At 39.1% G+C, this 17,489-nt stretch overlaps 1 protein-coding gene across 2 annotated transcripts in view; it reads right to left on the reverse strand.

Annotated features, from left to right (window-relative positions):
• Positions 1-144: 144 nt before the first annotated feature.
• TTC3 (tetratricopeptide repeat domain 3) overlaps positions 145-17,489 on the reverse strand; it is a 56,809-nt gene continuing 39,464 nt past the window's right edge. For both annotated transcript variants that reach the window (XM_035116758.3, XM_035116757.3), the window contains exons 33-46: positions 16,504-17,338; positions 14,731-14,796; positions 14,004-14,153; positions 12,951-13,090; positions 11,886-11,954; positions 10,635-10,731; positions 9,576-9,676; positions 8,501-8,588; positions 8,080-8,184; positions 6,572-7,005; positions 5,610-5,727; positions 4,894-5,130; positions 3,153-3,239; positions 145-1,850 (exon numbers count right to left, since the gene is read on the reverse strand). In XM_035116758.3, coding sequence (XP_034972649.3) covers positions 1,743-1,850; positions 3,153-3,239; positions 4,894-5,130; positions 5,610-5,727; positions 6,572-7,005; positions 8,080-8,184; positions 8,501-8,588; positions 9,576-9,676; positions 10,635-10,731; positions 11,886-11,954; positions 12,951-13,090; positions 14,004-14,153; positions 14,731-14,796; positions 16,504-17,338 — 2,635 coding nt within the window. In that variant the 3' untranslated portion in view covers positions 145-1,742. The remainder of the gene's footprint in view (positions 1,851-3,152; positions 3,240-4,893; positions 5,131-5,609; positions 5,728-6,571; positions 7,006-8,079; positions 8,185-8,500; positions 8,589-9,575; positions 9,677-10,634; positions 10,732-11,885; positions 11,955-12,950; positions 13,091-14,003; positions 14,154-14,730; positions 14,797-16,503; positions 17,339-17,489) is intronic.

A 17,489-nucleotide genomic window follows, 5' to 3' on the forward strand; every position in this document is an offset into this window, starting at 1 on the left:
AGACAACAAATAGCTGCACATCTGAATGCAGCAAGGAACCACTAGCCTATGCAAGTGAAAGTGTAGTATTACAAAACAAGGTGACAAAACTTATTTGAGTTATGAAAATCCATTTTCTTAAAAGAGGTTTGTCAGACAACTACAGTGTTTTTTTGGTTCATTTTTATTGGTTCAGAGGCTGTAATGTGATTACAAAGTTTTGCTTTGAAAGTACGCGGCTATTTCAGTACTGTATTCTGAATGCAGGTAAAATGAGCAAATACTCGGCATCTAGGCAACGTATAGAAGGTCTTCAATTATGAATCAAACATTTAAATGCAACATTTTGAATCGGAAGGAGTGACACAAAAGAGATCCATGGTTTAGGGTTGGAATTCCCGAACAGCCTTTTTGTTAAATTGCAGGGCATTTTCAGCAATCAACTTACAAGCATCTTGTCAGTACAAATGCGTCTTAATATTTGATTATCAGCAAAGACGGCCCATTATTAATCTAAATAACCCAAAACTATGGCTAAGGGTTTGCATTCCTTGACAAGAGTTGCTTTTCTGCAACCATTTGATGTTGATTTGCCAAGAGGGGGAAGAGGAAAATGGTGTGTTCCTGCTTCATGAGGAGCTTTCTCTCTCCGCGGTTGAGTTTTATATTTTGTACCCAGACATTTAATTTGGAAGTATGGAAAGACAGTTCCTGATGTAATTTAAAATCTTTAATACGCAACCTTAATTTAAAAAGCTTTGATATTCACATGAAGCTATTTGTGGCTAATTAAAAACAATAAGGCTATACTAATATAAAATAAGCGTGGCTATTTATTTTTTTAAAAAAATCTAAAGCTAATTCCTTACAACAACCGAACAAGCTAGTTTATTTGCTCACGTTGAAGGAAACTATTATGGACTTGGTACGCAAATTTTAAGGAAATCTACTCACAGGTGGTTTGCAAATGCTAGAATGTAGTATGAGAAAATAAACTAAATTCAGAGCTGATCTTTCATTTTCACAAGCAGGAAGATGAACAGGGTCAGCCTCTCTCACAAAACGTTACACAAGATTGCCTGCTTTTTCTTGCACAAGCATATCTAGGCATCTTTCAAACATGGTTCTTTGGATTCAGTATTCCAAATTTTAGTTTATCTTTGAAGCCAAATATTAGCCAAGAATTATTTTTGAAGGGCAGATTACTAACTTGTTTTTGAAAGCACTGAATACTTAAAAAAAAAAACCAACAAGGTGCTTATGAGCCTACACGTGGAATTTTCAGACTGTTCTACTGCTCTCAACTGTAAATTAAAAAAAACCTCTCTTAGAACCAGTACCAAGCTTTTAATTTGCTGAACAGTACTGCCCACTCTTAACCAGCCTCCTGAATCACTAGCGTCACAACATTTGGATCTACGGAAGCAAGAATCTGATATTTACTTCCTCCTTAAATATATATATTAATGTGTTAAGGGGATAAACATTTGTTAGGAAATTTTTGAAGGCTGTTAACTTTCTGTTTTGTTGCAATGCAACCAAGATATTAATTGCTTATGCCTATGAACCAGATTACTACTGCCAATACAATAGAAACAATTGAATAAAATAGCAGAATTCAAAACTTTGCTTAAAAGTATTTCAGAGGAATTGTTTATTGTATGTATCATACGATACTCTATAAATTGATGACGACTCCAAACACCTTTATCATCATGATTCTGTATGATGTGAATCACATATTGCTAATCTGTACGTAGCATCTAAGTGGTTCTGTTTCGGCCAGGAAGCTCAGGATAATCTTCAGGTAACAAAACATGACGACGACAGGTTGGGCATGTGCTGTGCTCCTTAATCCATGGACCAATACACTGTATGTAAAAAAGCAAGAATTCAGAAACCTTTCATTTAAAAAGCAGGGCTATGGGAGGTGGGCAACATTTTTTAAAAATGACATTTTCAGAGCCCTCTAGATTCATGTTATCAAAGGGAGACAAGTGGTAGCATTTTAAGCATAACTTTGAAACATTATGGTGCATATAAAAAAAGACTTCTCCAGTTAAACCCAAACTTCTGCAACTAAGCTTTGAATTCAAACATTTTCTAATAATCACTAGTGAATGACCTAGTCTAAAAGGCTGACAATTTAATTAGAAGGGCTGTCAACTAATTAAAGAATTCAATACTGATCATTGGCTTTTCGGCAGATTAAATCAATGTATGACATTTACACATTAGTCTTTCTGGAAATGTTGGACGCGAAAGGCAACGAATTCTAATGAAAGCTCCCACTCATTGTTAGACAATATTAAAGATGGCTCTATTAAAGTTTTCTACTACAGGTATACACTAAAGCCCACCAACTGCAATAGCAAATAAATAAAAAAGTCAGTGTTGATTGGAACATACAATTTCAACAAAAATGTTTACATTCTCAATTGCTGATATTTAAGAATGTTGCAATCAAACCACTCAAAGTGCTTGCAAATCAGCATAGCAATTGCTATTAATACTAGTAATAATGTTACTAGTAGTTATAGTTGTAGACAGTCAAAATGTACTGAACAGGCAACCTGGGCAATTCTGAATTTCTAAAGCATTTTTGCCTAAGCCATATTGTGGCGCTTCACGGACATGCTCATGTGATTATAACTGGCTGTATGTTGAGATACAGATACATAAAGTAGCAAAAAGTTACATGAGTGGCCCATTTGAGTCCCCTGAAAGTATGATGTCTTGAACACATGCCACTACAACCACAATGTTATAGAGGTTTTGTTTCTCTAGCTAAGACTATCTAGCATATCCAGGACTGAGGATGACTTGAGTTTCACTGCCTCAATGTGAACTTGGTATTCCTATTTACACACTCTAGGACTGGGATTTTCAGTCACTGAAAAGTAAACTCCAAAGTAAAACCTCATATTTCTGATTAGCCTTTCTGTTTCCCAAAATGTAAATCCCAGAATTTTGGCCAACTAAGAGCCAGTGCCCACAATACATTCCTTCCAATAGCAAGCAGCAGCCATAGACATTCATAGGAACACACTTATTTAGACAAAATGTTAGGAGTGCCTGTGTGTGCAGCCTTTGTAGGGCAATCTACAAATTTACAAAGACACAAGCAACAGAACTAATACAAGTTACCTTGCTGGATTTACGGTTCCACTTACCACTTTGTGAAATCTGTGTCCACAGTCTAGCACATGCAACATTTCAGTAGTTAGTTCATCATGACATATGACACAGGGATCATTATCCTATAGAAACAAATGCATTTGTTGAGAGCCAGTGTGGTGTAGTGGTTAGGAGCGGGCATCTCCGCTCCTCCACATGCAGCTGCTGGGTGACCTTGGGCTAGTCACACTTCTTTGAAGTCTTTCAGCCCCACTCACCTCACAGAGGGGAGGAAGGGAAAGGTGAATGTTAGCTGCTTTGAGACTTAGTGATAAAGTGGGATATCAAATCCAAATTCCTCCTCTTATAATAATTTCAAAACTAGTTACAAAGCTACTGTTTTCCTACTGCGCAGAGAGTGACTAATTCCCATAGCCGGAACATGTGCCTTGCAAGTCCCTTAAAGGTGGTAGAATGAAGGTTTCTGTCCCAGACCCCAAAGAGTTGCTGTCAGAAAGAGCACCAAGTACTGGGGAGTAGACAGAACAATCATTTGACTCAGCATATGATAGGTTCCAAACCAGTTGTAGGCCAAAACATCTGGAGGGCCGCAGTTTGGGGGTGCCTGTTCCAAACTGTCCAGTTTAGCAGCTTCCATAATGTTACATTTACTATCCATATATAGTCATTTTGAACCACTTTACAGACAAAGGCTGTCTCCAACCTTAATTTGGGAAGAGAACACAATATCTGAAAATCATCTTCTTAACCTCACTGAGGTTTATAGTCGAAAAGTTGGATGTATAACTAGATCCCAAGTTCTGTGAGCAGATTCCTCTTTAGGAACAGGGTGCTCTTGACTCCCCAGCAACTACCTCAAAATCTATTCCAGAGTTAGGAATTCTCTGGTGGCATAAAAACAATATCTGAAAATCATCTTTTTAACCTCACTTCCATTCCCACAAGCTTCTACTGGATCCAAGCTCCTTTCAAGAGGGAAAAAAGGATCCTTTTGTTCACAGAAGGGCACCTTTGGATCCAATTCATTGCTGACATTTTTAAGTTTACTTCATTTGTGAAGCAAGTCATTTGGGATGATGATAATTTTTGAGGGTTGATTCCAATGCTGTGCCAGCAGACTTAAGCTGGCACAATGAAACTTCCATTTCCTCTCCCTGAGTACCCCCCCCCAAACAAAAATCTGCCCTCCCAACCCTCCAGAGCTGATTCTGAGGGCATGCAGGGTGAAGTCCCTTACACCAGCAGAACTGCAGCATTGGATACAGCCGCCAAACAGGAAGTCTACAAAATATTTTAAGATTGACAAAGAGCTAACATGCCAAAAGGTTTTCCCTGAGAGCCCAGGACACTAGAAGATTTCTACCTACCTTTTGAGGAAGATTTAATATTTGGGAGAGAAGAGAGTTTTTGGATTTTCAAGAAAATGGATCTTTTTACCAACTCACTCTCTCTGGCCCTTCTCAAGTGTCTTCTACATAGTTAAAGTCTAAATACTTGCTTTTAAACATATGTTATGTTAGAGATTGGGGGGGGGGGGACCAGAGGGTTCCATTCAATGCTACATGCACTCCGGGCAGCAGAACTTCCCCATCATCTCCTCTCCCATCTTGCTCCCAAAAACTGAATCCCCCAGATTCAGTTGCACAAGAAGTCTGCTGCACAAGCAGAACAGCAGCAATGGATACAACCTAGTTAAGAGCAAATGTGCTCCACTTGAGGCATATAAAATTATCCACTGTTTTTACTGTTAACAATGACAATAATACAAAGACCTACAGCGGCATCACTTGATTTCTTCCACTTTGATTTTGATGTTTCTCCAACAGTTTTCCAAGGCATGTGACTTGACGGAGGTGGGAGAGTCGTTTTCTTTGTTTTCTCATTAGTAGGTTTAGACTTGGAGAGGTTAGACACACTTCGTCCTGGCGCCTTCAGTAATTTTTGAGTCTGGTTTCTGCTCCCTCCGGAAGTGGTGGAAGATGCCGCTTCGGTTTTCCCTGAAGAAGGGAGAACCTAGAGAGCGATAATGAAATCTGGTAACATCTTAAGAAAATACAAGGGTTGTAGCTCAGCGATAGAGCTCATGCACAAAGTCCCAGCATCTCCGGGTAGATCAGTGTTTTCAATACTGAGCTAGACTGAGCAACAGTCTGAGGATAAGGCAGCTTCCTATAGCCCTATACTCAGTTCTCCCATCTTAGCAGACCATTTGCAACCCACATCCCTGGCCTCCACCCTCAAACTGCTACTGATCCGATGTCTGGCTGTGGTCACTTTGGCCAAAACTGGTTCTCCAAGCTGACCTAGCTGCCTTTGTGGATCAGTCCAAGGCAAGGACTTCCATAGATGCAGCTCATCTATTTCATAACCTAGACACAGAGCAGGAACCTGAACCTCCCTGTTCCACAGAGACCCCATGCCTTGGCACACATGTTATATATTTTTTGCCATAATTTGTGTTTTCAGTATTTCAAACATTTATGGCAACTTACCTTTTTCTTGCTTGGACTATCCAAAATAGATTCTGTTACCCTGTTTAGGAGTTCAGCTGTGCTCCATTTGTTTCTATTCTTGACTTGGACTTCTTCTATGAAATTTCCGATATCTGATCTGCAGCAGGAGGAAGAAAAGGTATACATTTGTTAGCAATGTCACAAAGAGCCTTTTTAAAATTTATTTCTGGTATCTATATTGGTCAGCTAACAACATAGTTCTCTGGATGGCTTGCAGAAAGCTTAGGTGCATGTTAGCCCTCCACCCCTGGAATACCTGACTCTCTTACAACATATTCTTTTACAAGTATGGAGCCAATATCCAACTATCAATTCATCTCTACCCAAAAGCAACCTGGGAATTTTGCTCCCGACAGTGTTTAGGAAATAGATGGTCAGGGTTCCACTACAAGTTCAAAAGGTTACTGTACAGTCAAATGGCATTTTGGAAGAACACTTAATTTCCTTAAAAACTGCTTCAGGAAAATGTATGCAGGCGAAACACTCAACATAACAAATGGTCAGCATCAAGCCCTATAGGACTGAAAATATTTAAGCAATAGGGTCATTGAGAAACTGAATCTTATCAGTATCCTGAAGCAAGACTCTGCTCAACTTACACCAACCAGTGGAAAGCAATGTAAAAATAACTGGGGACTTTGCCTGTATCGAGACAAAGACCATCATGAAGAACCACAAAGAACAGGTGTGTCTGCTGTTGTCAAGATACTACTTATGCTAATGGCAAGAAGGGCAACTGCCATTTTCCCACAAGCTCTTGTTTAACCTAGAAAAAGTGCAGTCAGAAGCAAGCAAATGTTACACGTTATCTTATGTGCCAGGGTTACAACATTGAAAATCAGGGACAAGGCAGCAGCTTAAACTAGGAAGGAGAAAAAACACACACCAAGAGGTAGTCTCCAGAAGAACTGTGAGGAATCGGTTTAACTGATGGAAAATACCTTGTAAGATGAGGAAATATAATTACAAGTTGATCAATGACGTCTTCAAATAGTTGTGGCAGCGCTGGCCTACTTATATCATTAGCATGGCCCAGCCCTGCAGCTGCTGCCGGTTCTTCTTGGCTGCTGTGTTGCAGCTGGGTGTCCTGGAGAGATCTTCTAGATTTTCCTGGCGACTGGGGTAGGCATATGTAATCAGAAAGTGACATATCTCTGCAGTCAGGGGACACTTCTTCCAAGCCTTTATTTGAAAGAAAGTACTTAGAATCTTTCTTGGATATTTTATTTCCCATATGCTTGTTAAGTATGGCGTGCAGGGGATTATCATCATCAGAACTTGAAAAGGTAGCAAACAAATTAGAGGGCAAGTGTGGAGCGGCAGCTGAATACATTACAATGGCTGGATCGTTAATAGGAGGCCTCTCATGTGTTACCTGAGGGGAAAAAGAATACCCCAAATAAGGCCAGGAATATTTTCAAGCATTCTAAAGAATTCAAGCTGCTGCTACTTACAGGGTGGCTTTTATTATTATTATTATTACACTGGTACCTCGGTTTTCGAACGTAATCCGTTCCGACTTCCAAAACATTCAAAAACCAAGGCGCAAAAGGCGGCCTGCAAATTAAATTGAGAAAATTGAGACACTCGGCAGAAGCCGTTCGACTTCCGGGGTGTATTCGAAAACAGAAGCATTCACTTCCGGGTTTTCGGCATTCAAAAACCGAAACGTTCGACTTCCGAGACGTTCAAAAACCAAGGTACCACTGTATTATTATTATTGCCCCAGCCATTCTGGGCAGCTTCCAACAGATATAAACACATAATAAAACATCAAACATTAAAAATTTCCCTATAAAGTCTTCACAATCAAATTGCCCACGAAAAATTAAGACAAAAAGATACAGTTTCAGCTTCATCTGCTTTACCCAGGTGGGCACTGCAACACCATTGGGTTTTTGGGAAAAGTAAGATTTTAAAGATGCGATCTGCTCTTCTCACATTATCCCATAGACGCCGGAATTGTAAGCAGAACACTGCCTTGAGATTTTCTGTCAGAGTGCCTTTCGCTCCCTTCAAAATGAATCACCACCTTTTCCTACTTCAACATCCCCGGGCTTTTCAGTGAAGGTGCTGCTGAACTGTGACAGGTAGGCTGAAGATCTGAAAGCAAGAAGATGGGAAGGGGCTTCTCGACCCTCCTCACCACCCTCTGCTCTTCCAAACAGTGTTGGGGTCTCAAGAAAGTGGCTCTGAGGCTGCACCTCACCCCAGGAAATGCAAGTTCGGGAAGCCACTGGGACGTGGCACTGTGTCTCCTTCACCCCTCACCACATTTTTGGTACACATCAATGCACTGGAAAGCTCGCAGGAGCAAGATGGAGGTGCTACAACGTATTTTTCAATATATGAGCTAGATATGTTACTTCATGTTTCAGATGCATTCAATCTATAATGAGAATTTCATGGTGCATTGGCTTTTGACACCAACCAGTTAACAAAGACTTACGGATGAGAGGACACGCGGAGGCTGAAGCTCTGCAATTTCCACTTTGGAGATACTATCTAGAAAGGCACCATTTTTCACCATGTAAATTCTCTCATCAAACTGCCTCTGCGAAAAGAACGGAGGGGAGATATTCAAAGTCAGCAGTAATGTTTCTCTCGCTAGGCAACTCTTCTTACGGCTCAGCTAAACTTCCAGTAGCTTCAGACAGGATTCTACAGAAACACTAGTTGGACCTCTTCTATATTCTTATGTAAATAGGACACATTTTTAAAAAGGAAAAAAGTTATAAAGTCCTTCCTAGGGAGAAATTGATACATATTAGTCAGTATACCGAAATCTGCAAAAGAAGTTAATTCACTTCTAGCGAAAAGAGAAAGCTATTAAAACCTGTATCTTACAATAATTAACATAATAGACATACCTCTGCTTTCTTAATTTCATCTTTGGTATTAGAAATAAAGGACTCCCAAGAATTAATTTGTAACTTCAACTGGGGTACTGAAGAGTGGCTGGGGTTGGGGGAGAGAGGCACACAAAATTTTAGTTAGTTCTATGCCATGGTGGTAGTTTGAGATTAAGAAGGACTTCCAAGAAAAATAATGCTACCCCAAAATGACATTCTAGTATTTCAATCCATAGAAATGATTTGATTTTTACTGTCTAGCCAGGATAGCAGTAGTCGATATTCCAAATATATATTCCAGCACCTGTTACACTGTAACCCAAACTCATCTGAAGTACTAGCGTTTGCAACATTTTAAAGTATGCGTCCTCCAGTTTTTCTCCAGTCTTTTAACCAGAGGCTTCAAAGAATGGCTTTCTCTAGACAATAGCAAAACACAGAGGGAGTCCCCAAATATAAGTACCGAAAGACAAAGTCACAGGATCCCGAGTGGGAATGAAATTATTATTATTTATACATTAACTATACATAAAACTGTATAGTGCACAATACACAGCATGAATTCTTCAAGCTGCAACTACTCTATTAAAAAAACACAGAATCCATTTTGATTCTGAAGGAGCATGAAGCAATATATAATCCTGGTGATCGTATCAATTATTATATCTGTATTGTTTGGAGGACTTCGTTATTTTTATACAGTGGCTGGTGCTTGGAGAATTTATGTTTTCTAATTTGTAATTTTCCAAAAATACATAAGCTTATATGTATAGCCTGTATTTAAATTTTTATATCACTTCCTTGGAACTTGGGTTACTGCAACTTTGTCTTTCTTCTCTGGACAATCCCATTATCATATGTAGGATTGGGTGAGCTACCGGTAATATAATAGGTACCAATATAGGAGCTATTGTGGATCAAAGTCAAATATGGTCCCAACATACAACCCAAAAAGTTCAATACATGTTACTTTTTTATGCGATACTCATTTTAGTGAGAGTAAAGATAAAGGACTGATGGTACTTCTGAGAGAGCTTTCAAGCAATCTTATTTAAATGCATCTTTTGTGGCATGCTTCTATTCCAAGCCATACCTTGTCATGAACTTCAGATACTTAAGGTAAGTTTCTGCATCTGTTGCTATTTTGCCTAATTTATATAATTCGGTGTCCTTGTAGTTTTCAAGCACAGATACCTAGAAATAAAATTAACTGAGTTTAGATTTTAAAAATCTAACAGGACATTACTTCTGTATGGCATAACCAATTCTAAACATTTCCATTCATTCACCTGCCTGAAATACTGTCATGTTTAATGGGGTAGCTTCACCGTCCCAGCTACTGGCTGTGTCCTTCCCACTGGGCTATTGTTTTGTTCCTCAACGTTAAAAACAATCTTATGCTCTGAGTTTAAAATTCATTTATTTGACTGCAAGGGCACCCTATTCATCTGGCGGCCTAATACAACTAGCAATGATATGAATGAATCCAGATAATATTGAGGTTATGCAATTTATTGCGGCAAGCCAAAAAAACAGCAAAAAGGAGGAAATTAAAAATCATAAAAGGAACACGAAATATTTGAAGGCAATTTTATCATTATCATTTAAAAAACACACACACCAGTCACTTCTAGGTACGTGGCGGAAACATTACAGTGGGGAATACAAAATACTATTGTCCACATGCAAAGTTCTGAGCACCACTGGTTATACAGCAAACTGCAGTCTTTCTGAACAGTCACAGTATTACCGTACTTTTCCATCTATAAGATGCCCCATGTATAAGACAAACACACACCCCATTTTGGCGGAATGAATTTTAAGAAAATGAGGAGAGATGGCCCAAAGTTGTTGAGCCTCTACCCCCCCCCCCCACAGCTGCGGGCAGGAAACACTTCCTAGATCGGGAGAAGCCGCGCTCCCGCCAACCGCCAATACCACTATCCGTGTATTGGACGACCCCAGTTCTTTTACATGATTTTTGAGTCAAGAAACCTCGTCCAATACACGGAAAAATACAGTAGTTCGTTAAGTGGGAAATTTCTAGGCAAGGGTGATAAAGGGTTAAAGCAATCTTCTAATGGTAATCAAAAGTGGGCAGGAATTTGTGGGGAGTACAAGAAAGCAAAGTTGCAACCCAGCACGTTTTTACCTCTGCTGTGATAGCTCGTGCAACACACTCCTGGTGGTCATTCCGTCTTTTCTTTATAAGCTCTTCCCTTTTTACTTTTTCATTTTCAAATTTATTACTAGGGAGTAAATTCAGAAGGTTACATACTTATTTTTAAACATAGATTTCGATTCAACACAATGGGCTATATTCAACTAACTTTTAACTCCAAGTAGACTCACTGAACTGAGGTTAGTCATAGGGCAGGTCCATTGAAATTGATGGACTTAAGTCTATCGATTTCAGTGGGTTGACTGATGGGTTTAGTCGGACATCACCCATAAATCAGAAAACAAGGGCAATTAAAATTACAGCCGCTATCAATCTGAAAACTACATAGCAGCACCTACAAAACTCCAAAGCTCAATATACACTTTAACCATTTCCAAAATGTTTGGGTAAATAACAGTTTTAAGCTGGCACCAAAACAAAAAGAGTGTCAACACCAGCCATGCCTCAGAGAGGAGGGTGTTCCACAACCAGGGAGCCGCCATGGTGAAGGTTGTTAATACAGGCTTACACTTCAGTTCAACCAAACAAGCACACTTTCTTTAAAAATATTACTGCTACATATTTCAATGGTTTTTCTAAAACTTCATTTTTCAACCCTCTACAGCAATGCTAGCATCGAAATGTCACAAGTGGGGGCTTAGGGATAGCAAGGTGCCTATTACCCAATAAACTTGTGGTTGAGTTGGACATCCAACTCTTCAGTCTATGCCCTTAACCATTATGCCGTACCACCTTCATCCGCTCTCAAAATAAGCACATATAAGCATATTCGCAGCTATCTAAGAATCTGTGCTGCATATTAGAACAGCAGAGCTTTCACCATTTACCTGGGCAGTTTATTCTCCTTTATTAATCCCCTTAGTATTTGGGTTTATGCAGTAACTAAATTGAAATATCCTTTGCAAAGAGAAGAAACCATGAACTACCAGACATTAACCTATTGTCCCCTCATATCTTCCTGGACTGAATTAATATTGAGAAATATTTCAGCATATAGTTCATTAATACTAAAGTGGCAATACATAAAGGAAGTGACTATTCAAACACAATAGCTTAATATGACTCTGGGCCAGAGTCATCCCACTCGGCATGCCTTTCGCAGCTTGAATAGATTCTGAGCATTCGGACAGAGCAACATAGACTCCTAACCCTACCATAGACGTTTGAGAGAACTTATAGTGTCCAATTAAAAACTATTTAGCAAAGCAAATTTAAGCTTACCTGATCTCAATGAATTCATCCAAATGTAGTTTGTACTGCTTATCCTTCTCATCAATGTTTTTCATGTACCTGTTTCGTTATACAGGCAGGTTTTAGGAAAAAGAAGGCTCATGTCAAAATAAGTAAATAAATACTCTCATTCAAAACAAAATTAGCTAACTACGTTAACCATACTCAAACCTTCATTTTGTTAAAAGCCCGTTTTCCTTTTCACCCCAAGCTAAAAGCAAGCACTCTAGTACTATAGTATAACAACTCTCACTCAGCTTTCCAAATAATGGCACTGAAATTAGCCTAATTAATCAATGTCTAATTAAACTTCAGGTACTGATACAAAATACTCCGAAAGATGAATAGCAGAAAGACCAGACTGAGGTAATGTCATCAATCAACAAGCAGCAGGTTCGAGTATTTTGAAGATAGCGGGGTTACACCACATCTTCACAAAGTCTCCATATAGCCCCATGGTGTTCCTACATCACAGTATTCACATGCTTCATTAAACCATGGTTTGCTGCAACGTGCCTGTGCAAGAATACACTAGTTTTCTGTGCTTCCTCACTCTACAAATGCTTGAGAGAAGGCAGTAGGAAGCAGATACTTCTGCTTTTGGTTACCCACAGCTTCCAGTCTCATCTGAACCAGGATTAACTGTGGTTAATCTTAGTTTAAAACAAGACAGCTCCAGAAACAAGTCTGAAACTGGCCTGTTTTAAAATTGCCACAGCCAATGTTGGCCACAATTTGTCAGTCAAGCCACAGTTAGTCAAAAGCAAAAGGAAAAGCTTCCAAACTCCTTTGCTTGGCCATGCAAGAGTAGAGTTAGGAGTGTGCAAACCGAAGGCTCATTGCAGCTCACTCCTGCTTGCGTATGTTATGGTAAACTGTGGTTTAACACAACATGCAAATGTGGTCAGTTAAGTGCAAGCTTTATAATAAGCAGAATTAACTGCGAGTAGTATTACTGATATAAGTTTAGATGTGTATAAATGTAATGACTTGCATAACCTCTTCCCTTCATGAGCCTTTCCCGCAAACCAGCTTTCACTTTCAGGATAAACTTACCCTTCATTGGTTTCTGTTAGCTTCCTTATTTTATTCTTTCCCACTTTTAATCCTTCTTGATTTTCCTTCTTCTCCTGTTGCCATCTTTTCATTTCTATTTCTGCATCTTGATGGAACCAATCCAGCTCTTTTCTGGTGAGCTATAAAGGAAAAAAGTGGGGGGGGGGGGAGAGTCAAAGACAGACACTTGCTCCCAAGTCCAACAATATATATTTCTTTTGTCGTCTGGTTGTACCATTTCTCCATCTCTCTGAGTAGTGCATTTTATTATTGTGTCTGTTATGTGAAACTTGTTTAAATGTTAAAAAAAACACCACAAACATATTTTATAGTGAATATATCCAAAGGGAGAGAAGGATGTGGTTGTGAAGTCTAGCCACTATCCTGAACACAAAGGTCTGAAAACCCCTCTCTTAAGTGTATTAAGCATTTTGTGTACCTGCCTTCTGGCGGTTCCCTCACTGCGAGAAGCAAAGTTACAGGGAACCAAGCAGAGGGCCTTCTCGGTAGTGGCACCCGCCCTGTGGAACGCCCTCCCATCAGACGTCAGAGAGATAAACAACTACCTGACATTTAGAAAATACCTAAAAGCAGCCCTGTTTAGGGAATCTTTTAATATCTGAAAGACTATTGTATTTTAATATTTTGTTGGAAGCCGCCTAGAGTGGCTGGGGAAACCCAGCCAGATGGGCGGGGTATAAATAATAATAATAATAATAATAATAATAATAATAATAATAATAATTATTATTATTATTATTATTATTATTATTATTATTATTATTATTATGTGGGTCATCATCTGCATATGTTCAGTGCAATCCATATATGCCTATTCAGAAGTACATTCCCTTAAACTCAATGGGATTTACTCCCAGGTACACAAATACAAGATTTGTAGCTTTGGTGCCAGCTGTCCCCAAAATCCTTTAGGGCAGACCTTACATTCAGAGAAGGACATCTTTGGAGCCAACTCACTATGTTTAGGAGTTTAAGTTTCAACTGTACTGATGGCCATTTTTCTTTGCTATTATATTCATAAAGATTTATTACCTTGTTTTCTTGAACAAGTTGTAAAATCTTAGCCTCTAATACACTGATTTCTTCAGAGCTTCGATATTTAAGCTGCTCATATTTTTCACCTGCTTCTTTAAGTTGCTCTTGTAGAACCCGGTGTTCTTTTTCCATACGTAACATATCTCCCTCAAAAAAAAGTATGCAGATCAAATTTTAAATGCTACAATAGTGAAGTTATAGTCCATATATATATAAGACACATTATAATCACTGTTATTGTCACTATGAACAAAGACCAAAAAATGTTACTGCCTACAAAGTTCTTCAATTTTTCAAAATGTGTGATATGAGAAAAATCATGCCAAGGGAATATGAAATTTCCAACAGAGCTAGCACAGTCTTTTGAGTTATTTCTACGAAGAAGTGCAGGTACATAACAGCCACTAAACCAACAGAGATAAAAGTATTTCATGTAATTTTAGCCACGTCTCAGAAGTTAATACTTAACCAAATTGGAAAATCAACTAAAAGAAACAATAAACTAAGTAATTAGAGAGAGAGAGAGAGAGAGAGAGAGAGAGAGAGAGAGAGAGAGAGAGAGAGAGAGAGAGAGAGAGAGAGAGAGAGGTGGTACTATCTGTGAGCAAGGCTCATGGATATTTCGGCTTAGAGGTTTACATAATAGCATTTTTCTTTTGTTAAAACATACTCTGAAGTATGCTTTCGCTTCCTCACTGGGTGGGACATCCACTCTTGCACTTACTTGTTGGGTTTCATATGGATGAAAAGGCAAAGTATTGATTCCCTCGTCGGCTAGTTCTTGATCTACCTAAAATGCAAAGAGCCAGAAACTGTTTCAATAGAGCTAGTTACAGGTAGGTAGCCGTGTTAGTCTGACGCAGTCAAAACAAAATAAAAAATTCCTTCCAGTAGTACCTTAGAGACCAACTAGGTTTGTCATAGGTATGAGCTTTCGTGTGCATGCACACTTGTATTGATACACAGGCATCTGAAGAAGTGTGCATGCACACGAAAGCTCATACCTATGACAAACCTAGTTGGTCTCTAAGGTGCTACTGGAAGGAATTTTTTATTTAGTTTCAATAGAGGTTAGTTATATCCCAACATTTCACAGACCATGTGTTTCCCATAGATGGTTCCTTTGCCCCGTAAATATGTACGTAGTTGTGTTTCCTCAATACCACCACCCAGAAAGCTCAGTAGATTGAGTTATTTGATTTCATAACTTCTGAGTGATACCTACCGTAATTGCAAGCCCACCACCACAAACTGAAGTAGCAAAGGTAATAAAGAAAAGCAGACTCAGCTCGTGAACAGGAGTTTCATAGTCCATAAATACAAGCAGCTCATTGTCGGCGAGGACAATAATACTTTCCTAACAGTTCTTCAAAAGAAACTTGTGAACTTGTCTTCAACCATCCATTTGACGGGAGGGAGGGAAGGGAAGGACATTTGTCATGACAAGTCGGTAGAAATGAGCACACCTCACACACACTAGGTTTGTAGAAGTCCACCGTAAAACTAACATACAGTGGCACGACTAAGGATTATAATGCAGTGTGGGAGAAGAGGGAAGCACAAAAAGCCTTTCCTCCGGTCAGGTCTCCTTTTATAGCCTGAGAGTGGCCTAGAAAAGTATTTCTCCTCTCTGATCCATCCTTGGTCATCAGGCATCAGGAAAGTAGGGAGAGCTAACAAGCCTTAAAGGTCATTAGAATCGGAAGCCAGGGGCCATTCCAGGCACAGAAGGTATCCCTGCTGGAAACTGGGAACTTGCCTTATAGAAACATTGCAGAAATCTGCTCCCTAAATTACACTTGTGTTCTTTAAGCAATATGAGGCTAATATGGGCAAATGCAAAATGAAACGAGCAAGTTTAATTCCAGGTACACTTTTTCCTAGAAGCTCACTTACACTCTAATCCTAACACACTATTTAACTCCAGTGAAAACCACTTTCCACACATTTTTCATACACAGAATACAGCTGTAGAAAGGGGGAAGGAGACAGGTGAGTAATGTCATACATGGATATCATGTGCTATTTTGTCCATTATCATGCAAGAAGCTGGCAACAGCTTTTCACATGGCAAAATAGTCATGTGTGTTCTTCACAGATGATAGCATGCCCAAGGGAAACTTGTGATAATGGTCTTGCGTCCACCTAATGAACTTAGTTTTGGGTACCATGTTTGAAAGCTACGTCCATGTTGACTCTCAAGTCTAACAGATATTTTAAAAAATATTAGTAATAGTAATTTATATTGCTTTCCCATGTCTTTTTAAAAGAAGAAACTTCTTTGCACACTGAGATGAACTTAGCAAACTAGATGTAGCTAGCATATTAGAGACAGCATGTCTATAATTAAATTCTTCATCAAGTGAACAGGCACTGAAAGAACCAAACTGATATCCCACACCAATGAAACACACTCAAGAGTTTATACATACAACACAGAAAAACAAAAACACTCTCAGCTCCACAACAAATACTGTGCACAGCTTGTTATTCTCACCTGAATAGCAATCATCCTAGAACGGGGTTTGTTTCTTGCTACAGACTTCTTATTGGTTTCCATTTTAGTAACAGAGTCACATCCAGCTTCATTACTACTATTCTCAATGTTATCAGGATTATTTTCACAAGAGCTCACAAGAATATCTTTGCCATCCTCGCTTGATGTCACTTCTGGATCAATATCAAGGCAAGCATCGTAATCTGGGTATATATAATTAGATTCCTCCAAAATAACCGGTATTTCAGGAATCATTTCCAATATCCGCTCATTCTGATACTCTGACTGAATCTCATTCAGAAATATTGGGTGGCTTTCGGGTATAGCTGAAGGCAAAGAGGCATCTGACATAGGCAGCGATGCTGCTATCATGTCAGTTGCCCGAGTGGAAAGGGAGTATGTGGGAACGAATGGACTAAAAGAGGAATGGCTGGTAGTCATATATTCCAGAGTATCATGGGCTGGAGTATCAGTAGATAGTGACACATAAGGATTGTTAATATATGAGGTGGGCTGGAACTCCTTAGCAGCTGGGTTTAAACGTGGTTTGTTGTTTTCTTGACTATGAAGGCTTGCCGGGTAATTTTCTTCATTTTTAGTTCTTTCTTCAGCTCCAGTGACATCTGCATTTTCCTTCAGCATCACTGCATGTTTCATCAAGCCAATAAGGTCGCCAATCATAACAAAACGTAGAGATTCCAGAAGGAAAGATTTCAGACCGCCAGCATCCTCTACTATTTTGCGAGTCTCCGCAGGAAAGTGTTCATACTCTCCAACTAACAGTGGGTTATCAATTTCCATGGGGCCATGTTCTTCCAAGATTTGAGAAAAATAGCTGCGAAAGCAATCAAAGTTCAATATCTAAGTTCAAGAGGAAGCTGTGCGATAACAACTCATTTAACATTTTAGCTGCCAATTTATACATGATGACAAGAGAGGTTTGAAAAAAACCTACCGATGTCATGTCAACATTTTATTTTATGTAA

Source organism: Zootoca vivipara, chromosome 4 (assembly GCF_965207765.1).
Source record: "Zootoca vivipara chromosome 4, rZooViv2.hap1.1, whole genome shotgun sequence".
NCBI classification, from domain to species: Eukaryota; Metazoa; Chordata; class Lepidosauria; order Squamata; family Lacertidae; genus Zootoca; species Zootoca vivipara.